This window comes from Aulonocara sp. 'chitande type north' Nkhata Bay, linkage group LG4, assembly GCF_057382095.1.
Source record: "Aulonocara sp. 'chitande type north' Nkhata Bay isolate Kocher_YH1m ecotype deep benthic linkage group LG4, A_spYH_male_GT1.1, whole genome shotgun sequence".
NCBI lineage: Eukaryota > Metazoa > Chordata > Actinopteri > Cichliformes > Cichlidae > Aulonocara > Aulonocara sp. 'chitande type north' Nkhata Bay.
In genome coordinates, this window is record NC_141347.1 from 24032157 (window position 1) to 24059447 (window position 27291).

At 41.6% G+C, this 27291-nt stretch overlaps 3 protein-coding genes across 4 annotated transcripts; 2 read left to right on the forward strand and 1 right to left on the reverse strand.

The window, feature by feature from the left end:
* The first annotated feature begins 350 nt into the window (after positions 1–350).
* Positions 351–16939, forward strand: LOC147332624 (cytochrome P450 2K1-like). 2 transcript variants are annotated; one of them, XM_086289290.1, is made up of 9 exons: positions 351–587; positions 1121–1280; positions 1369–1518; positions 4595–4755; positions 5368–5547; positions 5630–5783; positions 6636–6766; positions 15881–16022; positions 16128–16939. In XM_086289290.1, the coding sequence occupies exons 1-9, from the start codon at positions 387–389 to the stop codon at positions 16313–16315; spliced, it is 1467 nt and encodes a 488-aa protein (XP_086145416.1). In that variant the 5' UTR covers positions 351–386; the 3' UTR covers positions 16316–16939. The 2 variants fall into 2 exon arrangements, with proteins under 2 accessions (XP_086145416.1, XP_086145415.1); XM_086289289.1 differs by having other exon boundaries at positions 354–587; positions 6636–6817.
* Positions 16132–22214, reverse strand: LOC147332625 (uncharacterized). The gene is made up of 4 exons (XM_086289287.1): positions 21996–22214; positions 20439–21074; positions 20177–20287; positions 16132–19802 (listed from the first exon to the last, which is right to left on the reverse strand). The coding sequence occupies exons 2-4, from the start codon at positions 21051–21053 to the stop codon at positions 18831–18833; spliced, it is 1698 nt and encodes a 565-aa protein (XP_086145413.1). The 5' UTR covers positions 21054–21074; positions 21996–22214; the 3' UTR covers positions 16132–18830.
* On the forward strand, positions 22053–27192 carry rnps1 (RNA binding protein S1, serine-rich domain). The gene is made up of 7 exons (XM_086289299.1): positions 22053–22267; positions 24301–24447; positions 24543–24722; positions 24831–24936; positions 26316–26469; positions 26563–26704; positions 26815–27192. Coding segments are annotated over exons 1-7 (837 nt in total). The 5' UTR covers positions 22053–22265; the 3' UTR covers positions 26921–27192.
* The last annotated feature ends 99 nt before the right edge of the window (positions 27193–27291 follow it).

A 27291-nucleotide genomic window follows, 5' to 3' on the forward strand; every position in this document is an offset into this window, starting at 1 on the left:
AAATCAGCTGTGATGGATCAAGGACACATCTAAAAACCTGCAGGACACTGGCCCTCGAGGTCTAGAGTTCGACACCTGTGCTCTACAAGAATTGTCACTGCTGGATCCATGCTGCAAACCTCAAACCCCATGCTCTGAATCTGATCCAAACAAGTTCAGACTGAGCTCACCTAAACTGCCCTCTGATCACTCAGCATTCCCATGGCCCCAGTGGCTGGGGCTGGGCCTGTGTGTAAATAGCAATAGTCTCAGTAGGCCAGAGTCTGACTGGCTGTTATCCAAACAAGGCATGTCTGTGTTGTTAATGTTTAATATCGGTTTGACAATAACCATAAAGTCTGTTGAAACACAAGTGTAAGGCAGACTACTCTTGTTTCTAGGTCAGTATGGCTGCAATGGAAGATTTTTTACTACATACTCCGAATGTAACATCTCTGCTCATCACAGTTGTGATCTTACTTGCTTTCTATCTAATATGCACCAAACTTGCTTCTGAGAGAAACTACCCTCCAGGTCCCACGCCACTGCCGCTGTTTGGCAATTTGCTACAGTTGAATCGTCAGCCGCTTCACATTGCGCTCTATGAGGTATGCAAAAAATCAAATACAGTGCTTGACAAAATTATTAAGCCACCATACAATGTAAAGATTATACTTCAACTGCTCTAAAATAACAGCATTGGCTATTACCAAAATCTTTTTTGAATGTTTCTGTAATTAAACTGACATTCCATGCTAAACTATAATTTATTATATATTTTTTAAAGCAGATGCTAATTTACGATTATTTACTTGAATTCCTGAACAAAAAATGTTTGTGCGGTTGAAAGTTCTCTTTGAACAATTTCTTACTTCTCCGAGGAGTCCAGTGTGCCCGCTCAAATTTTGGTATAAAACTTTGAATTGAATTTGCCTAATAAATAACAATTGAATTCTAAGTTTTAAACAAGTTTTTGACAGACTTCTAAAATTTAAAAAAATTCACGACATAAAGTTTTTTTGTTTGACGCAGTGTTTGTTGGCAAAGGCAAACAGATTTATTATTAAATGCTACAATTTATTTCCACTCAGATGTGGAGAAACTTAAAAACTTTTGTCTCCTTGTGTTTTACTCACTTCAGCTGTCCAAGAAGTATGGCCCAGTATTCACTGTCCATTTGGGGCCCAAAAAGACAGTGGTGCTGGCAGGTTACAAGACGATCAAGCAAGCTCTGCTGAATGTTGATGCCTTTTCAGACAAAGAAATACTTCCAATTATTAGTGACTTAAAATTAACTCATGGTGGGTGGAAAAAATGTTTTTCTGTGTGTGTATATTGAGGTTTCTTTTTAATATTTGCTTTTCTTCTGGTACTTGAAAAATTCTCTAGGAATTGTTTTTGCCAGTGGAGATTCATGGAGAGAGATGAGGCATTTTGCATTAACAAACTTAAAAGAGTTTGGAATGGGAAAGACGGCAATCGAAGAAAAAATCATAGAGGAGTCTGAGTGCCTGATTGAAGTATTTGAAGAAAAAAAAGGTAACACACCTTTTGACACATTAACTTTTGCTAATAGCTCTGTTTTTACAAATCAGTCTTAAATTTGTATTCATTCATTTAAAATTGTAATTGTAACTCCGAAATGACAACACAGGCACGGCTTCTTCAAGACGGGCGCTTCGTTGCATTTATTGAATGCCGTGAAAAAACACAAAGGCTTTAAGCGCTTCAGTCTATCAAAAGTAACACTTGTGTTTTAACAACAAAAAAAATTACCTTGTGGCCATCTGCCACTTCTAAGGGCCACTGGAAAAAAAATCTGAGAAAAAAGTCAGAATTCTGACTTTAATCTCAGAATTCTGACTTTTCTGAGAAAAAAGGGGAGACTGGGGACATTGAGTCCGAATGGACCATGTTCAGCGTCTCCATTGCCGAAGCTGCTGCATTGAGCTGTGGCCGCAAGGTGGTTGGTGCCTGCCGTGGTGGTAATCCCCGAACCAAATGGTGGACACCAGAGGGGAAGGGGGCCACCAGGCTGAAGAAGGAGTCCTATCGGGCTTGGTTAGCCTGTGGGACTCCTGAGGCAGCTGACAGGTATCGACAGGCCAAGCGGAATGCGGCTCGGGCAGTGGCTGAAGCAAAAACTTGGGTGTGGGAGTGTCATGGTCTCCGTGCCTGCCCGGTCGGCCCCACAAGGCTACAATTGCTGTTTCTGATCTCTCCATCTCTGCCTGGGCGGAGCTCACTGTGGGCTCCTGCCCTTGGCCCACACACACACCTGACAACACTCACCCATCATCACCGGGAGCACTATTTGAGGCTGGAACACAGATCCTCTCGTCGCTGGATGATTGTACCCCTAACGTTAGTGTTCTCACAGCTCTTGTGCTTCATATTCGTGATTTGTGATTAGTTGGTGACCTGCCTTCTCGTCTGCCTCAGGTCTCCGGTTCTGTTCATAATTTTTATGGACAGGATTTCTAGGTGCAGCCAAGTGGCGGAGGGCTTTCGCTTTGGTGGCCTCAGAATCTCATCTCTGATTTTTGCGGATGATGTGGTTCTGTTGGCTTCATCGGGTGAGGGCCTCCAGCTCACACTGGAACGGTTCGCAGCCGAGTGTGAAGCAGCGGGAATGAGGATCAGCACCTCCAAATCTGAGGCCATGGTTCTCAGCCGGAAAAGGGTGGAGTGCCCACTCTGGGTCGGGGATGAGTTCCTGCCCCAAGTGGACGAGTTCAAGTATCTCGGGGTCTTGTTCGCGAGTGATGGGAGAAGGGAGCCGGAGATCGACAGACGGATTGGGGCTGCAGCTGCAGTAATGCAGACGCTGCACCGGTCCGTCGTGGTGAAGAGGGAGCTGAGTGTAAAAGCAAAGCTCTCAATTTACCGGTCGATCTACGTCCCTACCCTCACCTATGGCCACGAGCTGTGGGTAGTGACCGAAAGAACGAGATCGCGGATACAAGCGGCAGAAATGAGCTTCCTCCGAAGGGTGGCTGGCCTCTTCCTTAGAGATAGGGTGAGAAGTTCGGCCATCCGGGAGGGGCTCAGAGTAGAGCAGCTGCTGCTCCACATCGAAAGGAGCCAGCTGAGGTGGTTCGGGCATCTGACAAGGATGCCCCCTGGGCGCCTCCTGGGTGAGGTGTTCCAGGCATGTCCCACCGGGAGGAGGCCCCAGGGCAGACCCAGGACACGCTGGAGAGATTATATCTCTTGGCTGGCCTGGGAACGCCTTGGTGTTCCCCCGGATAAGCTGGAGGAGGTGGCTGGGGAGAGGGAGGTCTGGGCCTCTTTGCTTAGGCTGCTGCCCCCGAAACCCGGCCTCAGATAAAGCGGATGAAGATGGATGGATGGATGGATGGACAATACAATTATATGAAAATATCTTGAACAGCTGGTAGACTAACCAGGCTTTTGCAGATAGCTCGCTGAACTCCTTAGTGCAATTATTAAATGTGGGCTCACAGCCTATATTATCACGCAAAACCTCGCGATAATAGCGGTGTAACAAAAACTTGTTCTTTGTGACAAGATAAACATGTCTCTTGTACAAGAAAACGCACCTTTACAATATTGTCCACAGAAATGTACAAGCAAGAACATTTTAACTGCTGGAACCATCTATTAAACATCTTTATACATAAGCCATTTCTGTGACACTAGCAATTACCATTTAATCAACACATTGCAGCTACAGGAACAGCTTGGCCATTGAAACTCATGCCATGAAACTCCCAGCGCACACTTTTGTGCTGGTGTTAATGCCGTTATGAAGTTTGGAACTCTGTACTTATTGAGTCGGCACAGGGCAATAACTAGCATTTTTAATGATTTTTACGTACTATGTAACTCAGCACTCGCATTGTGCAACCACATTCTGTAACATTCCCCGATAGTCTAAGGAGCTTCAAAAGAAAAGCGTCTTGACTTATGACCCTTCCCTTTATGCAATACCCGACACTGGGTAACAGAGGCACCAGATCCCGATTTATTTAACTAGATTTTCTCAGGCAAATTAGTCATTAACCAGGGATGTTGGTACACATTCTGCTCTTCAAACTTGTACACTTTAACTTATTTGAACAGGTTGTTGGCTTTAAATTCAAGGTTCAAGGTTCTTTATTTGTCACATGCATAGTTATACAAGTATAACACACAGTGTAATGTAGCCTGACACGCTCCTCGACATGTGCAAAAATGGGGGGGGGGGGGGGGGGGGGTGAGGGTAGAGGAAGAACATACACATATATATATATATATGAAATTCAAGACAAATATATTTATAAACAACATTGAAAAGAATTTCAGTTTAATGAAATGTGATTTGTAATTCACAGCAATTAAGATTGTGTGACTGAATGACTGCAAAATGCATGACTGCATTTATTTTGTTATTTTCATTTTACTCATAGTCCCAACTTAGCGCTTTCATAAAATGGTAGTTATACATTCATCCCTGGTTGGAGACCTTGAGCAAACATATCAGGAAGGGCTGTGTTGTAACACACAAAACAAACTTGTTCCTGCATCCTGCCTTTGTGAACGTTTATTACCTGAGGCTTCTAGTTCTTACTGTGTTGGTCCTTAAATAAAAACACCTTCCTTTTTCTGTCAGGTAAAGCCTTTGACAGTGCTGAGGCTGTGAATGCTGCTGTTTCCAATATCATCTGTTCGATTGTTTATGGTAAAAGATTTGAATATGATGACCCAGAGTTCAGAGTGATGGTGAGTCGAGCTACTAGGAATACTCAACTCCTGGGCTCTGCTTCAGTGCAGGTATGATAACAATCTGACAGAAACAGTTCTTCACATCCTCACTCCCCTGTCACTTGTCAGGTTATTTTGCTGCTCACTGCTACTTACTACTACTCCTTTACATGTTTGTAATTATTTGTCTTTTTGTTTTGTTTTTTGTCTTCTTTCTAGTACCTAGTCTAGTTTCCATTGCTTATAACCTGTTGGAATGGTTTTAGAACCCTTCTTATTGTCTGCCTGTTTGCCTTTCCGACTGCTGACCTCATGAGCCTGATTAACCTTTGATTAAAAATGTAGATTTTGTCTTGCTCTTGTCTCCTGTGTTCTAAGTTCAGTAGATCAGCATTACTATTTACCTTTAGTCAAAATGCAGTTTTAGTGTAAATTCAGAATGTTAAAAGAAGACATTAAGGCCAATAGTATTTAGTCATTACAAAGTATCTGCAAAGTCATAACCATGTCATCCATGCCCTGCCACGAACAGGATTTGAGGTTCTCTTATCTAAATCGAAGATTAATAGCAACAGGATATCATGTCCAGTTATGCAGTTTTCTATAATTAAACATATAAATACAATGTATTTGTTAAACTGGTAATGTGTGGTGAATCTAACTTTCTTGTTTATTCAACAGTTGTATAACTACTTTCCAATGCTGTTCAGTTGGGTTAAAGCCCGCAAAGAGCTGATAGAGAATGCCTTTGCTAATAGAAGACAGATCGCAGCATTGATCAAAGGTTTAGAGGACACCCTTGATCCACAGATGTGCAGAAGTTTGGTGGATTCATTTCTCGCTCGGAAGATTCAGCTTGAGGTAAGACCTAAATTTGATTAAATACCTTTCCAAAGTAATCTTATTACTGAGACTCATTTCTTCCCTTTTTTCTACTTGTAAGGCATCTGGAAATATAGATAAAAATATAAGTTCTCACTATCACGAAGACAACCTACTGATTACTGTTGTCAACCTATTTACTGCTGGCTCAGAATCTACATCTGTTACTATAAGATATGGCTTAATGCTCATGGCCAAGTACCCTGAAATACAAGGTAAGAAATATAATACACTTATTTACTGGTGATGCTTCATTCACCAGATATCTGGGCAATGTGGAAATGAAACAAAGGTATTTTAAGTGAAAAGAAAGAAAAATCAAAAAACAACATTTTCATAAAATTTAGACCGGGTTATGCAGCTTTTTCTAACAGGGGAAGAAAAGATGGTGAGAACCACTTACGTCAAATAAAAAGCAAATGTGAGAAATGATTTAGAACAAAAACACAGTCCTACCCATGGGCAAATAGCCATTGTCTAGTAACCCAGAATACTGTCAAACTGGCTCTCTGGCAATACTCATCATTTCCACTCCCTGGTCTATTTACTTATTAGATTACTACCTACTACTGGGTAAGAATAAGATGGTGGCAGATAAAGAAGGTCGGAAAAAACAATACCAAACACAAAACCAATAACAAACCACAGTAGGCTTGCCATGGCTTCACCGGGAAGGAGTTCACTGTATATTGTGAGGATATATTAGCAATCAAGAAATTGAAGCATATAAAACATAATCAACTGTTTCTCTTTTAAAGTATGTTCTTCATTTTATTTATGAAAGAACTAAATCTCATGACTTCCAAAAACTTATACGATCACATTTGGATATAATTTGTCCAAAATCTGAATTTTTGTTCGACCATTAGTCATTGCTATTCTGACTAACATAGGTTTGCTAGATGTCCCTTTTACTTAGCTCCAGCAGTGTGCAGAATACTGCAGATATAAATATGAATTCAAACCTAACAGCAAATTAATAAATTGCTCTTAAATAGAATAATTTGTGTAACAACACTACTACAGTTTCAATCATTACTTGGTTTGTTTTTTTGTTCTTTTTGTAGACAAAGTCCAGGAGGAACTGGATCAGGTAGTAGAAAATCGCCAGGTCCGAGTGGGAGACAGAAAGAGCCTGCCGTTCACTGACGCTGTCATCCATGAAATACAAAGAGTGATTAATACTACGCCTTTTATTGTACGTTGCGTTTCACAAGATGTCACCTTTCAGTCCTACTTCATCAAGAAGGTAAAACAAAAGTCAAACAGTCCCAGTTCTGAACCAATTAGTGACACTGTACACGTCTACATTTTTTATTTTTTTTAAAAATGACACGTGAGTGCAGAACAAACAGCATCAAGAGTAACGTGAAACTAACACACTGGGCTCTATAGGACCCTCACCAAGACGTACAGGCTACTATGTAGGATAATGACTTTTGTTCAGACTTCACTGTAAAATCTAATTAGTTCCCAGAACTCAAAAGCATTAAGGAAACCCGTTGCCTCAAAAAAATTGAGTAAAGCTTAGCTAAAAATGACTAAATTAGGACAACTTATTTATTTTGAGTACTCTGTACAAGCTCATTTGTTCCCAGAACTCAAAAAATTGGATCAAGTTTACTTAAGATGACTCATTTTGAGTACACTGTACAGCCTTGTTAGTTCCCAGAACTCAATAAAATTAAGGAAACTCGTTGCCTCAAAAAACTAAGTAAAGCTTACTTAAGATGACTGTTAGGACAACTTATACATTGCAAGTCTGCAGTATTAAGAATAACTTGATATTTCTGACTGTACAATACTAATTGTTTACCTACTGACAAACATTTCAAGTTCAACTAAATGAAAAAACAATTTGTGGTACCATGAATATGATTAAAAATAATTAACAACACTTTTTGTGATGATGTTAAATGAAGTTTTATTTTCAAACATAACAAAGTATAACAGCCAACATACTGGACACTGTTCTGCTGAACAACAAACAATTATATTGCCATCACTGTTATAATCTCACAATGAAACAAAGTCTCAGATTTAATTATTCTGAAAAGAAGTTTAGGCCCACCACAAGTTTGTTTTTTTTACTTACATTACTTATATAATCAAAATAAAATATTTGTTGTTCTGTCACAAATGCAGTCTCTAATTTAAACAACACATTTGTTTTGCATTCCAACACATGAGCTGGAATGTTGTATTATTTTAAGGATGGCTTGTTTCCAGTCCAGGCCTGAATGACTATCATGGATCGAGGTGATCCAAATGTAAGGTGCAGAAGAAAGTCTTTAACTTCCCTTAAGTACAGTGGATGTGGGTTGGAGATGCAATGAGCTTGAACCTGCAGGCAACCATCTTCACTGACCACACCATCTGTGACGGAGGACTCATCTCTCCTGTTGTCCTGCAAGCAAACAATCATATTTTTTGGAACATGAACTTAATTGTTTTCTTAAAACATTTTTTTCTGCATTTGGTATAAAACAGACTCAGATTTGGACAATCTCAGGCTCCCTCCCCACCGGAGAGGTGACATTCAATGTCCCAATTGTCAGTCTGGATAGCCGTGACCACCACCCAACATACAATAATGTCATGAAAGCATCATTTTAAAAAGGGCTATGCAAACATGGCCAATAACTTTAATTCTAATGATGTGCAAAATGATTTGAGCACAAAACAAATGTTGCTGTTAGAAAACTTGCAGACTTCACTATATACAGTTGTGAGGGACCAAGCAGCCAAAGCAAAGAGGACACAGGCAAAAAAATATCTTCAAAAAGGGTTTTCTTTATTTTAACCCTCAAAAAGTCCAAAATTAACAAAATTCAAAACCATACTTAGCAGGCCCATAAAACAGGTCAACTAAATATAACTCTACAAAAAGTAATTTCCAGAAACTTAAACAAAACAAAGTGAGACACAACTTAACTCACAAACTGACCTAATTACAAAGACACATGAGGGTAGCTTTTATAATGATTTGGCCAAACCATTTGAACACAATAGGGGGGAAAACAAAAACACACACTAATATTAACTAAGCACAGAATAACCTAACTAAACCTAAAACACCCCTGCTCCTGGTAAGCCCATGGTTGGTCCTGCTGAGCAGGCATTTTGTCCCCAGAGTCCTCAGCCACACCTTTTGCCCAGACAGGAAACAGCCACCGCCCAAACCCAGGTAACTCAAAGAAAGAGAAACATAATTAATATAACAAAACATTTTAGAAAAACCATACAATGCTACTATGTGCGCGCCTCATAATACCAGTGTTAGGTTTAACCAAATGATTAATGAATTATATTAATGAAGAATACTGCAAAGCAAAATAATAAAGTGAAAAATGGACTAATTTACCCCTGTGTGGCTGCTGCCATCACAACAGTGTAGACCCTCTAAACTAAGTTTGGGGGATGTGATCTTTCAAGAAATGCAGACCAAACTGTTTGTTTACTTACACAGCATGTCTTGTAGAATTAACTGGAGTCACCAGCAACAGCATAGTGCAGTCATATCTCAAGTCTAATAACAGAAGACATGAAAAGATCAGTACAGAATCAACTTCCCCAAACCAAAGCACAAATAAAACAATAAGTAAAACAGGTTGATCTAAAGTATGATTTAAGTCCAGCCTGATTAATATAAATGTCACTGACAGTTGCTAATATATTGGAAAACCAAAATGCTTACCACTGAGTTGATGTCTTTCTGTCCAACAACAAGAGTGCTGGTCCCAAGCCTCAAAGACAGTAAGAAGCAAGAGGGAGAAAAAGCAGAACATTTTTCAGAAACTGATTTGATCCTTAATGGCTGTGCAATCATTGTAACATAGAGTTTGCTTATGTTGTTAAATAAAGTCTAGATTTCACATTAATAGATGCCACAGATGTTCAAAAGCTGCCACAAAGCATGAAAAAAAATGGACGTCTCCGAAAACGTCTGAGCATTTTTGCAAATATGTGATGTCTTGATAAATTGAGCAGATATTTGAACTTTACACAGCTACATTCTCGCCTGAAAATATCTCAAAAGTTTATTTTGTGACCCAGAAAAAATACGTTTTTTAGCCGTGCTCCTCCGCCATTGCCTCGCAACCGTGGCCAACAAATGCGATCTGCCTTTTCCCCAGACTACCCTTTCTGGGTCACAAAATAACCTTTAAGATATATTCAGCCGAGAATGTAGCTGTGTAATGCTCAAATATCTACTTAATTTATCAAAATATCACATATTTGCAAAAATGCTTCCAAGTTTTCGGAGAGCTCTGTTATCCACCAGAGCAAAAGCTGACCGGGAGGTCAAGGCTTGATAGAGTCCGCGAGCAAAGCTAACTCCTGGCATATTGTTTTCAACCCCCCCCCTGCGGTCTTTTGCTACTCAGGTTAAACATGATATTGATATATATCTATCTCTCTATCTATAGATAGATAGAGAGATAGATATAGAGATAGATATCTATATATCTATATCTATATATTAGGGGTGCAACGATGCTCGTATTGATATTGAACCGTTCATACAGTGCTTTCGGTTCGGTACGCATATGTATCAAACAATACAAAATTTGTAATTTATTTGATCAACTTTCCTTCTGACGATGCTGTCTGTGTTAAGCGCTCAGTGAATCTGCGTTCGACTACTCCGCCTAGGCTGCACTGTCGAGCACAGATCCACTGAGCGCTCAACACAGACAGCATAGTCAGAAGGAAGAGCGCAGGGCAAGCCAGCGAGACAGAAGTTAAGCTCTCCTTGCAACATAGCAAATTGAACCTCCCCCACCCTCATTTAGATCTGGCGTTTGGAATTATTTTGGTTTTCATGTGACGTATGACCCTGAAGGTAAGCGTGTCATGGACTAAAGTAAAACAGTATGTTGGATGTGCCACGTAATGCTCAATTACATGGGTGGGAACTAGTGTGTTAGCACAGTTAGCTCGTTAACGTGTTGGCCGTCTAGCCCCACGCACAGGGCGATCAGGGGTAGCTCGTTAAAGGAGATTGCCGTGAGATTGCCTTGTTGTGGCGTTAACGTCATTTCAACGAGATTAACGCTGACAGCACTAGTGGGAACACAACGAATACGACTACACGTTTATGCTTCCCTAGTGCAAAGACAAGTGGAAGCAGACAAAAACAACAAGCATGCATGCTACAAACTTTACCCGAGTCATTTAGACAACCGTTAGCACATGATTCTCCTTATGGGGACCTGATATGTTTGATATTGTGGCGAGCTCAGACAAGGTGGAGAGGGAGGTGTCGTTTGGTCTTGCTTCCCGTGAGCTAGCCAGGGAGCACAGCCGTTTATTGACATCTGCAGAAGAACACTGCCGCTAGCTAACTGCTCAGCGCGGCAACAGCAGCAACAACAACAACACACAGGGCGCCCTCTGACCCCGGAAGGACACACCGTCGCAGCGAGAGGGCGTCACCCGTCACTATGGCAACATAAACAAAACACAACTGTAAAAAAACAGAACCCCGAACAGCCCTGACCCGCTACATAGCCCCCACCTAAGGGGTCAGTCGTCCCCGACGACCCCATTACCCCACACAAAGTCCTGCAAATGTCCAGGTGCCTTCTTTTGGCGCACCGGCCGGTCACAACCGGCGGGGGAAAAGTCACTCGGGTCAGAACATGGGGTGCCACCATCATCCCACTTCTGACACCAATGTGGCGAGCTCAGACAACGAGGAGACGGAGGTGTCGTTTGGTCTTGCTTCCCGTGAGCTAGCCAGGGAGCACAGTCGTTTATTGACATCTGCAGAAGAACGCTGCCGCTAGCTAACTGCTCAGCGCAGCAACCGCACAGCAACAACAACACACAGGGCGCCCTCTGACCCCGGAAGGACACACCGTCGCAGCGAGAGGGCGTCACCCGTCACTATGGCAACATAAACAAAACATAACTGTAAAAAACAGAACCCCGAACAGCCCTGACCCGCTACAATATGCTGCTGAGAATATAGCCCAGAAGAAGCGTATAGTATAGCTTTTATTTTGGAAAGAGCCATTTCTCTGTAATAAACTCTTTTCCAAAGATGAGTGATTCCTCAATCAGATACAGGGCTCGCAAAATCGCTAGCCCGACGTCCCGGGGCTAGCGACCCCACACCCCACCCCTAACGGCTGCACCTCCCGAAGAATTTCGTCTGGGCTCTTATCTCACTTTTTTATTTCAAACAATCAACAGAAAATTTCAGACATATTTTTATGTAAGGTTTTTAAGTAACATGAGCCCAGCCGCAGCAGCAACGCTAGGCTAACACTAACTAGCTAGCAAGATTATAAACCTGGTGCTAAACTAAGAGAAGCCACAAAATCAGTTTGAATAAGAGTAAACGTTTACTCACCAAGTCAGTGTATCAGGTAAAGATTCACAGCAATGAAAACAATAATATCTTGAGCTGACGCTTCTCCAGGTTTGCTCAACCTATTCCATAACCGGACTAACAAGGACTTTGCACGCTCTGCTGCCCTCTGCTTCACTGAAACCTGGCTCAGTGAGCGAGTCCCAGACGCTGTCTTAAATCTGCCGGGCTTCCAACTTCACCGGGCGGACCGCGAAACAGAGCTCTCAGGGCAAACAAAGGGTGGTGGAGTCTGCTTCTACATTAATGAAGGTTGGTGTACTGATGTCACAGTGTTACAGAAACACTGCAGCCCACACTTGGAAAGTTTTTTCATCAACTGTAAACCTTTTTATTCACCGCGGGAGTTTTCTTCCTTCATGCTGGTCGGAGTTTACGTCCCTCCACAGGCCAACGTGAACAACGCACTGTGCGAGCTGGCTGACCAGATTACTAACCTGGAGAGGAAATTCCCGGATTCCTTTACAATTATTCTTGGGGATTTTAACAGAGCAAACCTAAACTACGAACTCCCTAAATACAGACAGCATATAGACTGCCCCACCAGGGACAACATCATACTGGATCACTGCTACACCACTCTAAAAGATGCCTATCGCTCTGTGCCCCGGGCAGCTTTGGGACATTCTGATCACTGCATGGTCCATCTTATTCCAGTTTATAGGCAAAAACTCAAACGTGCCAAGCCTGTAGTTAAAACTGTGAAGAAGTGGACTAACGCAGCAAAGCAGGAACTGCAGGACTGTTTTGACTCCACTGATTGGACTGTTTTTGAAGCTGCATCTGAGAACCTAGATGAGCTCACGGACACTGTGACATCATACATCAGTTTCTGTGAAGACGTGTGTGTGCCAACAAAGACCTTTTGCACATGCAACAACAATAAACCATGGTTCACTCCTAAACTCCAACATCTTCGTAAGGCCAAGGAGGACGCCTACAGAAGTGGTGACAGGGTCCTGTACAAGCAAGCCAGGAACACACTGACCAAGGAGATCAAAGCAGCTAAAAGTATCTACTCCCAGAAGCTGGAAGAACGGCTCTCAGCCAACGACCCTGCGTCAGTGTGGAGGGGCCTGCAGGAAATCACCAGCTACAGACGCCACCCACCCACTATTGAAGCAAACAAAGACCTGGCCAACGAGTTAAACACTTTTGAGACGGACAGACTCCCACGCCCCACCCTCCCCTCCCCAGGGACATTGCTTCAGACATTGACCCCCAACACACCTTCCATCTCTCCCCCCTTCACCCTGCCCCTCCCCGATCAAAACTCAACGACCACCCCCACCCTCCCCAATCCAGACTCAACGACCACCACCACCCTCTCCAATCCAGACTCAACGACCTCCACCACACCTCTCACCCCCCTTTCCTCCTCCCTGAAACTCAGAATACACACTCAGGATGTGAGCCGACTATTCCAGAAACAGAAGCCCAGGAAAGCCCCCGGACCAGACGGCGTCTCACCCTCCTGCCTCAAAACCTGTGCTGAACAGCTGGCTCCCATCTTTACTCGCATCTTCAACAGATCCCTGGAGCTGTGTGAAGTTCCCTCCTGCTTCAAACGCTCCACCATCATCCCTGTTCCCAAGAAACCCACCATCACAGGACTGAATGACTACAGACCTGTCGCCTTGACGTCTGTGGTCATGAAATCCTTCGAACGACTGGTGTTAGCCCATCTGAAAAACATTACAGGCCACCAGCTGGACCCTCTGCAGTTTGCCTACCGGGCAAACAGGTCGGTGGATGATGCAGTGAACATGGGGCTGCATTACATCCTGCAACACCTTGGCCGCCCGGGAACTTATGCCAGGGTCCTGTTTGTGGACTTTAGTTCGGCTTTTAACACCATTGTGCCTGAACTTCTTTCCTCCAAACTCTCCCAGCTCAGCGTGTCACCAGCTACCTGTCAGTGGATCACCAGCTTCCTGACAGACAGAAAGCAACAAGTGAGGCTGGGGGAGATCACCTCTGAAACCCGGTCCCTCAGTATTGGTGCCCCTCAAGGATGTGTCCTCTCACCACTACTGTTCTCCCTCTACACTAACGACTGCACCTCCAAGAACTCGGCTGTCAAACTCCTAAAGTTTGCAGATGACACCACTGTCATTGGCCTCATTCAAGATGGTGATGAGTCTGCATACCGGCAAGAAGTTGAGCGGCTGGTACTCTGGTGCAGTCAGCACAATCTGGAGCGGAACACTCTTAAGACTGTAGAGATGACAGTGGACTTCAGGAGACATCCCTCAACTCTGCTCCCCCTCACCATATCAGACAGCCCTGTGTCAACTGTGAAGACCTTCAAGTTCCTGGGTACAACCATCTCCCAGGACCTGAAGTGGGAGACCAACATCAACTCCATCCTCAAAAAGACCCAGCAGAGGATGTACTTCCTAAGACAACTGGGGAAGTACAGTCTTCCACAGGAGCTGCTGATCCAGTTCTACACTGCGGTCATTGAGTCTGTCCTGTGCTCCTCCATCACAGTCTGGTATGGAGCAGCCACTAAACAGGACAGGAGCAGACTGCAGCGGACTGAACGGGCAGCAGAAAGGATCATCGGCACCCCCCTGCCCTCCATCCAGGATCTGTACCTCTCAAGAACCAGGAAACGGGCAGTGAAAATCATCATAGACCCCTCACACCCTGCACACAGACTTTTTGATCTGCTGCCCTCTGGCAGACGGTACAGAAGCCTGCAGACCAGGACCACCCGACACAGGAACAGTTTCTTTCCCCTCGCCATCTCCCTTCTTAACAGTTGACCTGTCACACTGCTCCCACTGCCAGACTGCAACTGCACCTTATGTACATTTTGTAGTATTCATTCCACGTCATTCATTTCTGTATTTTATGTATAGAAGTTAGATTCGTTATTTATAGTTGGTTTACACAGCTTTGTGTATGTATGTGTAATGTGTATATATAGACACGTGTGTGTGTGTGTGTGTGTGAGATTTACATTGCTGTGCTTGAGAGCCACCATCTACCGGACCCAAATTCCCTGTATGTGTCTGCACATATACTTGGCCAATAAACACGATTCTGATTCTGATAACAAATGCTGGCACCATGAACATGCGGACTGATCCGAGAGGGAGGACGACGGTAGTGACGGGGCATTTTCAAAACACATCTTTTATCCTTCCGCACTGAGAAGCAAAACTTCCATCTTACTTAGTTTTTCTAAGTTAAGGCAACTCAAATAAATTGAGTTTATCAGCGGTTTTGCCTAAAAAGTACTGGTAACTTATTTAAATCGAGTTCTAATAACAAATTTATAAAAACTGAGTTCAGCCTATTTAATATTTTTAATTAAACACAATATTACATTTTACAGTGTTTAAGCTGTCGTTGTTCTCAAACTATAGTAGATCTTAGTCTGTTTATTTGGGGTTTTTTTTATTTTCATATCCATAAATTATCACAAGTTGAAATTTTAAATAAGATTTTAGTCTTAAAAAATCACTGAAAACTATGGGTGCTTACCCTATAGGTTATTTTTTTATTTTTTTTATTTAACAACAAATGTACTGAAATAAACAGTTACAATAAGAAAACAATAAGGAATGAATATATTGTATAACATTACTGCACAAAAGATACAAAAGGAACACAGGGGGAGGCTAAAATAACAAGAAAAACCCCTGACAAATGCAACTTGCTATAAATGTTTTTTTGTTTTTGTTTTAAAAAAAAACCAAAACTATGTAAAATGTACAACAAGTAATTAAACTCAGGACTTTTTTGTTGCCTAATATAGAAATGAACAGTTAATGAATACATATAAAGGAAGAAATTAGCTCAGCATACACATTATTGCTGTTTTGGTCATTTACAATATGAGTTAATTTTCGGAAACTTAAGTAAAATTTATTTCATGAGTGCTCTTAAGACAATGAGAAAGCAATCTTCTCCATATTTTAGGGAACCCCAGTGATTGGTCTGCTTTCATCAGCTCACTGTGATGAGAATAACTGGGAAAAGAGTTCTGCTTTTAATCCAGCCCATTTCCTGGATGAGAAAGGCAATTTTAGAAGGAGAGAGGCCTTTATCCCATTCTCTCTAGGTAAGTGTGTGGGTTCTTAACACAAAGAAATATAAGACTAAGACATAAAATCTAAGACAAACATTAAGATGGCTTAACAGTTTGCGATTCCCTGATTTCTTGCAGGGTCGAGGGTTTGTGCTGGAGAGAGTCTGGCCAAGATGGAGGTTTTCCTTTTCTTCGCTTCCCTCCTCCAGCGCTTTCGATTCACTCCTCCACCTGGAATGACTGGAGATGACCTGGATCTGACACCAGTTGTAGGGTTCACCCTCAGCCCTTTACCTCATAAGCTCTGTGCCATCAGCAGATTTTAAAGATTAAAAGTGTAGAACACACAAGTGCTATTTTTCTTTAACCATTTTGGTTACACAAAAACGCTAACAACAAGCTGTAGGAGTTTGATCTGCTTGTTCTTATCAAAGGTATTGTTGTCATTGTTAAAACCAAGTTTGCTGTTTTTAAACACACCTATCATAAATCCCCTGAGTGAAGTTTTTAAAATTTGGCTACAAACACCATGGAATCAGGGATGAATTAATTAGATTTTGGTGGTCTAAAGCCACTGTAACCTCATGAAACATTTTTGGCAATAAATCAAGAATTCAATAAAGAAGCAAGGATATTTTTATTATCCCTAAAGGACAATTTGTTGTTCAGACAGCAGAAATCACACAACCATCAAGCAAAATGCAATAAATGTACAAAAAAAGCAGGAGTAAGAACACAGGCTAGTATTCAATGTATTTGTCCTGTATAATGTTTGCAGTTAGATGGAAGCAACGTAAAACTGTCCTAACTTCAGAGTCCTAATCTTATGTGTACAGCTCAGAAAGGTCATTCAGGGTCAAATGGAAGCATATGTACAATATTTGGTTAATTTGACACATTTTACTGCATCTATTTCTACTTTCATTAAATTTTTCTCTCTTAGCTTTTCAGGTTGACCTTTTGATTTTTGTTTCCTCATGTGTATCAATCAATTTTTACACACCGAACTCTGTTCAACAAGGTACATGAGCGCACGGTGAAGATAGTGGAGGGGCCCATATTTGCATTGGCCCAGTAGGTAAATGCCACAGCCCTAGATTCAGTGACCCTGTACTAGCTGATCAAAGAGATTATAATGCCACTCCCCTCAGCTGAGTTGTAATGGTGGCTATTTGTATCCCTCTGTTGGTCTAGAGATGTACAGTTATGGTCAGAAATGTACTCATCATGGGGATGAATGTCATGGTAAATTTCGGGTTTTAAGGATTTCTTTAAACTTTCCGTTTATACATTATTATAAATTATTGTCTATTTTCTCTAATGCACACGGGGTCAAATATATGCATATAACCCAACTAATATTTAGTTAAATATTCCTCAGGAAGCTCTATTTCGACCAGATGGTCACCATCAGCAGAATTCTGGCATAAATGTGGCTGGTTATTTGACCACTCTTCTTTGGTAGAAGTAACTTTAAATGATTAAACTGGTTAAATTGCTCCATCTTTTTCTCCTCATCTAATTCAGGGTTACAGGGGCTGGAGCCTATTCTAGATGCCATAGGGCGAGAGGCAGGGTATGCCCTGTGCAGGTCACCAGTCTGTCGCAGGACCGACACAGAGAGACAGATTTACACTCACATTCACACCTACGGTCTTGACGAGCTGGCAGATTAGAACCCAGGGCCTCACTTCATTGTGGATGGTGACGCTGGCGTTCCAGCAGTTTCCACTTAATGGCAGACTTGAGCCGTTGTAGTTTCTGAACATCCTAACCAATTTCCTCTCATGTGGAGGGGGACAGTTTGAGTATTCTTTCACTCTGGCAAAGTGGTTACACATCTGAATAACTTACAATTATTTAAACTTATTTAAACTATTTAATCTTGGAATCTGCATCTATCCATCTATCTGCTACACAAAGAAACTGCCAGTTGTAGTGAAACATGATCACTAGCAAGAAGTTAATAGGAGCTGGCCTTGTCAAGTTAAAAGACATTTGGTCCTGTGTGGATTAGAGAAAGTCCAAGATAAATTCAAACGGCAACCAATTCTTGTTTTTTTTTTTTTTTTTAAGTCATTAAAGATGTATGCATTACAATCATTCCACCCTGAAAAAAAAACACACTTAAAAGAAATAATTAAATTACTACCCATTTATGCCCACAACAGTATACAGCATGTAAGGCTAAAAGCACCAGATTTTTTTTCTGTATAACAAAAAAAAAGTTTTACAGAAAGAAGCATTACCATTACTTGTCTTTTAGCATAACAATGAAAGTGTTGTCCTCTTCCTTTATATTCAAAATAAGGCAAACACCCAAAACTCGTCACCAATCTAGATGGATAAATACAAATACCACAGAAAAAAAATATACACACACGTGATTTTGTCCTGAATCGCCCCTTTTAAGAATCACGTTTTCCTTTTTGTTTTTTATTTAAGCATTTTCAGTTTTATATGAGAATGGCTTGTCATCTCTAAAATAGTGAAATGGAAGCATGCTTTGGATCATAATAAGGTCCTTGTGTTTTATAATCAGTTTGTGCAGATGTATGAAAATTAACAGTTGATAATGCCAGTAATGGTGATATAAGATAAACATGTCATTTAAAATGTCTGAATTATTTGTTGCCTGTAGCAAATACAAATTATAATATTTACTAAAAGATTGTAGTATCCTATTGCTGATTGTACCCTCTCCCTTTGGGAAAAAAAAAAAAACTTGCTACATTGTTTATTGTTATATTTGAAAACATGTTCATAATGCTACAGTCACTCTAAAAAAAAGTACATCAAAGCCCTTGTGGTCCTCAAACAGTGTGTGGAATCTAAAGCCATCTATGGTCCTTCCACTTTGATAATATTGATCTGCTGGTCCTGTGAAGAGTGGTCCGAGTTCAGCACTGGTTGAGTGGAAACGCTGCAGTCCTGGAAAGTCCTTGTTGAGCAGCTGCTTTGGAATTCCGATGTTTTACTCTCCAATGCTCTGAAAGTCTGAGGATGTGACTGTATGCTGTATGTGGAGACATATGATTGCGTGTAGGGAGGCATGAGTGGTTGACTGGTCTGCTGAATATATGCAGCTGAATAAGGTTGTGTTTGAGAAGGGGTGTGAGTAAGAGGAAGGCTTTCAGTATTGCTACATGGTGGAAACCCATTCACGGTTGTAGGACTGAGTCCCGGCAATTTAAAGGCCTCCACATTTTCTAAACCTTCTAAAGAGCTGTAGCTAGGCTGGGTTTGGCTACACTGAGTGTAAGTGCCTTGACTAAAACTGAAGGTGTCTTGGTTAAACGAGGTAGAGGCAGAAGCTGCTGCCAAAGCAGAGGGTGAAGGAGTCTTGTTTTTCTGCTTTTGAACACTGCTACCATGACTCATTTTGGTTGCAATGGTCTGTAGAGTGTTGAGGATCTGCTTCTGAATTTGGGTCTGCTGCGACTGCTCCCTCTCCAGACGGCACTGCTGCTCTACAAGCATCTTCACTGCCAGGCCCAAGCTGCGCACTTCAGAGCCCAAACTCTGAATCTGATCCTGGAAACCGCTTCTGACTCCAGCGTCCTGGGCTGCCTGCTGTGGACTTGGGTTCCCTTCAGTACGAGGAGCACCCTGACTCCCGGGGGCCTGTATGCGGATAACAGCGCCCCCGGGAGACGCAGATGTTAAAGGTGCTTGTGGTCGGTTAGAAAGACGAATCCCAACTCGAAGAGGAGGATGAGGGGGAGGAGGAAGGGAACGAACAGATAGCCCTGGTCTCTGGGTGAGAGAACGTCTAGGAGCGCTGCTACTTCCAGGCTGATTCCCTGTAACAGTCTGTGTAACATTGAAAACATTTCATTTAAAATGGTGTTCACATTGCAGTCGTACTAACAAAAAGCTCAACAACAGATGATGTTTGTATGGCCAGGCTCCCAGACTCAGATCAGAAAATAACAATTTTTTTTTTTTTGGGTCAAGCAAAAAATTTACCAAATACAAAACACAGAAATGTTTTAAGAGAAATAAAAGTGGCGATAAAGAGTCTAAAGACCCGACCATATCACTCCCATGAGGTGACAGCTAAAATTGTGTAAGGAGAAATAAAGCCTATGATTTAACAGGTACTCTCTGATGGTGATAAACTCACATCTTTGTTTAGTAAAAGGGATTCAAAAGCTAAGTGTTAGCTAAAGCTAAATGTATCTCACCTTTTCAGTGGTCAGATCGTAGGTTTCAGGTGGCTGTGGCACAGCATTCCTCATGTCAGTGCCCTGGACACTTGATGGATCTCTCCTTAACAATGATGCCACTGTTGAAAACTGGTGAAAAACAACGTATGAAAGACTGAATAATATTTGGAGGCTAGTTTATGGTAAATTACACAGATTCCATGCACCTGAAGAGTAAATATAAGAGGTACAACTGGGATTATGACACTAAGTACACATCAGTACACTAATGCTTAGGTACCTTCAATCTGTGTGACAATGCTTTATCCAAAATTCTCTTTCGAGCTGCCAGCATTGAACTAGTGGCTGGAGAAGGTGTGACTCTCCGCCTCACTGCTGGTGTGGAAGTCATAGCACAGGTTTCTGACCTTGGTAGAGTGGACTGGGGAGCTCTTTGTTGGCTCTGCTGTGCAAGTGACGTGACACTGACAATCTGGATATCATTTTCATCCTTATGTTCTTCAGGTTGCTGTTCTTTCCTGTTGCCTCCACTGGTTTCCCCGGAGGAAGAGCCCTCTGAGCTGGTGGGAGTCTGTTTAGCAAAGTCAGCAGCAGCTGGGAAGCCAAGACGTTGAGATGAATCCCGTAATAGGTTTCGGATTTGAATGTTACTCCAGCTCTGCTGTACTGCTCCAGTTTGAGCTTGCACCTGTGCTGGTGATGTGCTACTTCCAGGCTCTACAGGTCTCACCCTCCCTGGCGGCCTCCCCTGGAACTCTCTCAGGAACAAGTAGATGGCCTGAGCGGAAACCTTAATGTTCTCCAGCTCCAGCACAGCTTTGATTTTACGGAAACTCAGGCCAGCCTTTCGCAGCTCTACCACTTTGTGCTTTGCAGCATCATCGAGCCGGCCCATGGTGAATTCACCTGTTCTGACCTGTCATAAAAAAGTGAAATTTAGAGTATCTTTAATAATATTATTATTAATAATAATAATATGTATAATAATATAGGAAAGTGGGATCTCTGTAACAATGTTAGAGGTGTAGGGTAATAGCAGCCTTGGCAATAGCTTTGAAATTAAAAAACTAAAAATCCACATATTGTGAAAAAGTATTTGCCTCCTTTCTAATTTCTTACAATCAGGAAGGGGGCAAATACTTTGTCATAACACTTTTCATAGCACAAATGTAATACACATATGATAATATAGTAAATTGTAATTATCCTCTTTGGAGCTAAAAGTGGCCACCCAAACATGTGAGATATCGATGGAAAGCCCAGGATGTCCTCGGTTTAATACATTAGAACTTAGTAGGGTAACTCAAATAAGTCAAAAGACATAGATCGAAAACAAATGTCCATTATAGAGGAGGATATGATTACCTCACATCTCAGATACTTTGAATGTCATTATGAATTCTTCCTGCTAATATAAAAGACATCATCATGTCAAGCTAAACTACAAAATCAGGAAACTTCTTTGGAAATGTGGCTGTCATAACAAAAAGATCAACTTACTGGCTAAACGGAGGAAACTGAAAACACTGCCAATATCTTACATTATCATATAAATATGAAATACAACCAACTATAAATCCAGCGCATAAGAAACAGTTTTTTATTTATTTCTTCTTTTTGTAAGTTCTTCTAGGAACAAAGCTGTGTGCTTTTTAAATTTAATTAAAATTTCCTCAAGAAGAAAAACATAGGGTAGGATTACCCTATGTAGGATTATTTTTTAAACAATGGCATTTTATTGCTGAGTGCGAAGGTAGTGTTGTACAGTAACTCCGTGTTAGCTGCGCGGGGTAACCACCTCAGCTAGCACAGTATCCTTAGAAAGTGATGCACTCACTTGATCTAGAAGAAGGAAGCTCGATCGATGTTTCCTGTTCGGTTATTTCATTTCACGCAGCTCGACGAAACAACAAGGTTATTCCACGAGTGCGCTGGGTCGCACACGCGCTCACTTACAAACTCACATTTTGTCGTCAAAAAATGTAAAATAAACAAATGAGTTGTAAGTGGCGCTCAGGTGGTCACGTAACTTCCGCTTATCGTCATCACCGTGCGACGTTTTCTCAGGCCGCAAGTGGTCGAACTGCGCCTAGCTCCTTTGGAAATCATGTAAGTTTAACCTTTTATTTATCTTTAGTTGAGCTTTTTTTAAACCCGAAAACGTATTTAGGCTTATGCGGAAAATTATGCGACATTTTCTAATCGCAGTTGAAGTCGGTTTTGGGTGAAACAGCAGCTCGCGCGTCGCTTTCTTCTTGTTTGAATGAAATTCAATGGCGGCGCGTTCGTGCTCAAGATGTTAGATGTGAAGTCAACTAGTTTACTTTAATGATTATTTTCCCTTGATAAACAATGTTATTATGGAAAGTTGACTATAAAAATCTAATAAGAAGACAAATAATTCTAAAACTATTTAAATAATGTCCATTAATTTCTGTTAATACAAGGCAAGAGGCTTTGTTCGACATATATATTGGAGATTCCCCCCCCCCCCCCCCCCCCCACACACACACACACACACACACACACACAAACAAAATGTTGCTTACATCATAATAATGTAATCTGCACGTGACAAATACCTGCCAGATTATAAAAACGTAGAGGAAGTGATGGTGGATGAGTTTAAAACCCCGGGGTCAACAAAATTAGACAGGAAAAGAGTAAGACCATAAAGAATGTTCATAGATGTAATGAAGGAGAACATGTAGACGGTAAGAGAATAAAGAAAGCTCAAATTAAATTAATGGGTATATTAAACATGCAGACATACCCAGGAAACCTAAACTAAATTAAACGGAAAACGAAAAAAAAAACTGAAGAAAACTGTAGTAGCAAAACATAATGAAAAATACAGAACCTGAATGACTCTGATGGTAGTAATATAACATTAACCTGCATTAACCTGAAAACATTCAAGAAAAGAAGACATCCATAGACACCAAGCATTTAAAGGTTCCAATATCAGACCGCTTAGTACTTAGATGTATAGGGAGAATTAAATCCATACTTGTTAATGAAAACTAAATGGACACAGAAGTGGCCGCACAGAGGTGCAGTGGTTAGCACTGTTACTTCAAAGCAATAAATAAAGGGTGACTGTAGCTCAGGTGGCAGAGCAGGTCAGAAGGTGGTTCGATCCCAGGCTTCCTCCTGGCTGCATGCCAAATATCCTTGGGCAAGATACTAGCCCCATGTTTGAGTTTGCCTACTAGTGGTGGTCAGAGGGCCCGGTGGCGCCAGTGTCCGGCAGCCTCGCCTCTGTCAGTGCGCCCCAGGGCAGCTGTGGCTACAATGTAGCTTGCCATCACCAGTGTGTGAATGTGTGTGTGAATGACTGAATGTAGTGTAAAGCGCTTTGGGGTCCTTAGTGACTGAGTAAAGCGCTATACAAATGCAGGCCATTTAAGATTTTACCATTTAAAGTCCTGCCATTGAATGCGCTGGCTGGGGCCTTGCTGTGTGAAGTTAGCATGTTCTCTCCCCATGTCTGAGTGGGTTCCTCCCACAACCAAAAAACACAGGAAGGCATTTTCTTGCATACATGGCCGATGTTTCTTAATCGGCCATAGATGTGAATGTATGAATCGGTGTCTGTCTCTGCCCTGTGATAGGCTTTCTAGGTGTACCCTGCCTTTTGGCCTGTAACAGCTGGTATGGGCTCCAGCAGTTGGAGGCAAAAATTAAAGCTTGTAGAGAAAATGGGCGAATTAATACAAATTTAAACATGTCAAAAGGATGTTCTAATTGTAGATCAAGAGATTTGAGGCTGCTGCTCGTTACGAATTGTTCAAGTATTGTAAGTTTAGAAAAACTTGTATTATTTCCTCAGTACAGTTAATTGTTATTTTGTTCTGAAACAGTAACTACCTAACAGAAAACATATGACCTAAAATACAATTTATTTCCCGGATATGTTCCTGTTAAACAAAGACATAGCTGTTAACAAAAACCTTTGTGTTTTAAAAAGCTTTTATCTTTAGAACCGTGAAATATGTTGAGCTCTATTTTCTGTCAACTTTTCAATTAAGCATTTAGTAAAAATATATTTATTTGCAGTGAAAATAATCTTAAAGTAGCAAACTTTGTGCTATTCTTAACGTAAACATATCAAAATAACAGTGGCTTTCCTCTCATCTAAGGGCACCCTCACCTACAAAGCGGAAGGAGGATGAAAAAACAAAAGACAGAGGCAAAGAAAAGCCTGGAACAAAGGAAGGAGAGAAGGAGAGAGGACGAGAGAAAGCAAGGAAACGCCGCAGCGCATCCACTGGCAGCAGCAGCAGCAGGTTTGCCCTCTTAATGGGATCCTTTATCCCAGTGTTGAAAATAAAAATCTGTCCTCTTTCGTCATATATTTCTCTTTTTTATTGATTGTCACCAGATCTAGCTCTTCTTCGAGCAGCAGTTCTGGTTCCAGCTCAGGTTCTTCAAGCGGATCCAGCTCGTCTGGTTCCAGCCGCTCCGGCTCTTCTAGCTCCCGATCCTCTTCGTCTTCCAGCTCCTCGGGTTCTCCGAGCCCCAGCCGCAGACGCCACGATAACCGTCGCCGCTCCCGCTCTGTGTAAGTCTCTTCATCCAATGCAACTGCTTGGTAATTGTGCACAATGATGTGTTGTATGTTCTCTTGTTTGAGTCTTGGTTATTTAGTGTTTTGCTTGTGATTTTCCAGCTCTAAAACACAAAAGACCAGAGATGACAAGGAACGCCGGAAAAGAAGCCCAACACCTAAACCAACTAAAGTTTACTTGGGGAGACTCACCAGGAATGTCACCAAGGTTGGTTTTTATAGCAAAAGGGAGACCTGAGGACCACTCACACTGGAGGGGAAAACAGGCGATAACACACTATGCAGCTAAGGGTTGAAATTACATTAAATTAAATTTATTTAGCACCAAATTACAACTACAGTCGGCTCAAGTTACTTTATATTATAAGGCCTAACAATAATAGATAGAAAACCCCAATAATTAGACGACCTTCTGTATATTGATTTAAAGAGGGGGTATATTGATATCAGTATAAATATACTGATATATTGTGTTGGTGTTTGACATAAATGGAGACACAGGAAACGTCCTTCAAGCATGTTATTACTGTTGGGATTAAATAGTTTGTCCACCAGAGGGCACACTGCAACTTTCCTATTTGCAACACATTAACCAGGCGATCTAGAGTCCATTAGTGTAAACAGGCGACAACTTGTAACAGTAAAACACATTTGTGACTGCACTTTTCTTAGTAAGGATTTTAAATCGCCAAATATCAGTACTGATCTGACAAATCATACATTGGTTGGGCTTTAAAGCTGTGGCAACATGTTGTCACTGATTTTTCTACATTCCTCTGTAATACCAGCTGCACACCAGTACAGTACTTTAGCTTAACTGACAGATAGTTGCCTAAAAGTGAAATTTGGGTGTTTTGGGGCATCGCTTATTAGTGACAAAATTCCTGATGTAAAAATCAGAACACTAAGTGTGAATGTTACAGCTGTCAGATTGTTCCGGGTAAAAGCATCTCATGTTTTACTGCCCATTTCGGCTTTTTTCTCTAATAAGGTTTAGTTCTTATTTTCCCTAGGCTTCTCTGGGTTTCTTCTTCACTGGCTTTTTTCCCCACCTGATATTTATACATAACTCTACATTTAGTAATTAGTTTTTATTAAATAACTGCTCTCCTCCACAGCATGTTCTTGTACTGTCTTCCTCCCCTCACCCACAACTGGTTTTGGCAGATGTCTGTCTTTCCCTGAGCTTAGTTCTGCCATAGGTTTCTTCCTGTTTAAAGGGAGTTTTTCTTTCCCGCTGTCACCAAAGTGCTTGCTCATAGGTGGTAATCCTATTTCTCTATATTTTTATAAGGTCTTTACCTTGCAGTATAAAGCACCTTAAGGTAACTGTTGTTGTAATTTAGTGCTATGTAAATAAGAATAGAATAGAATTCTACTTTATTGTCATTGCACATGTCACAAGTACAAGGCAACAAAATGCAGTTTGCATCCATCCAGAAACTGCTTTAGCCATAATATAGATATATTACAAAAATGGAATTGAAAATAAAAACTTTCCCTACATAATGTAATTATTTTAATTTAAATTTTATATTTTTAGAACACAAAGGTTTTTATGTTAACAGCTATGTCTTTGTTTAACAGGAACATATCCAGGAAATCTTTTCTACTTATGGGACAATCAAAGGAGTCGACATGCCAATGGACAGACTCCACCCGCACCTGCACAGGGGCTGTGCTTATGTGGAGTTTGAGACCCCCGAGGAGGCCCAGAAGGCACTCAAACACATGGACGGAGGTATGTGGGTAGTTCTGTGGCTTCGTCATGGAAGATTAATCTAGACAGACTTGCGTTCGTGTTGGGTAACTCTTTGTTGACTCTTACGAATAGGTCAGATTGATGGACAGGAAATCACTGCTTGTGCTGTGCTGCCTCAGCGAGTCCGCCCTCCACCCCGTAGACCATCTCCACCCCGCAGAATGCCCCCGCCACCACCTATGTGGCGTCGCAGCCCACCGCGCATGAGGAGAAGGTACTATGAATGATTCGACCAGTTACTGTTTCCATTCGTGTTTGACATTTGTGTTTTTTATCAGGCCTACATGCCCTTCCACACTTACTTATTGATTTACGTTTTTGCAGGTCCCGCTCCCCAAGGAGGCGATCGCCAGCACGCCGCCGCTCTCGCTCCAGATCTCCCGGTCGTAGGCGTCACCGCTCTCGTTCCAGCTCCAACTCCTCTCGATAGACGGGTTTTCGTACTGTACGCGATCTCTCATGGTGCCGAATCGGCTTCGTTTCTTGATTCCTCAGTATTCATGTGGGCTCAACAGAATTCACTCATCTGCATTGTAGCCAACATGGACATTTCTTTAATAGTGCTCTTTGTGCAACATTTTTTTTCCATGTTTTGTATAAGTTTATTTTGGAAAGCTAGACCAGTATGTGTCTTTTTAGGTTGAGCTTGCTCTGCATACAGATCGACCAGTCTTCGAGCGTGTCTTCTTTTTACCTTGTCTTGAATTTTTAGACATTTTGAAAAATAAAACTTTAACAATGTGAAAGGCCTTGTGCCATACTGTTATTGATCATTTCCTAATGGTTCCTGTTTTAAGAGCA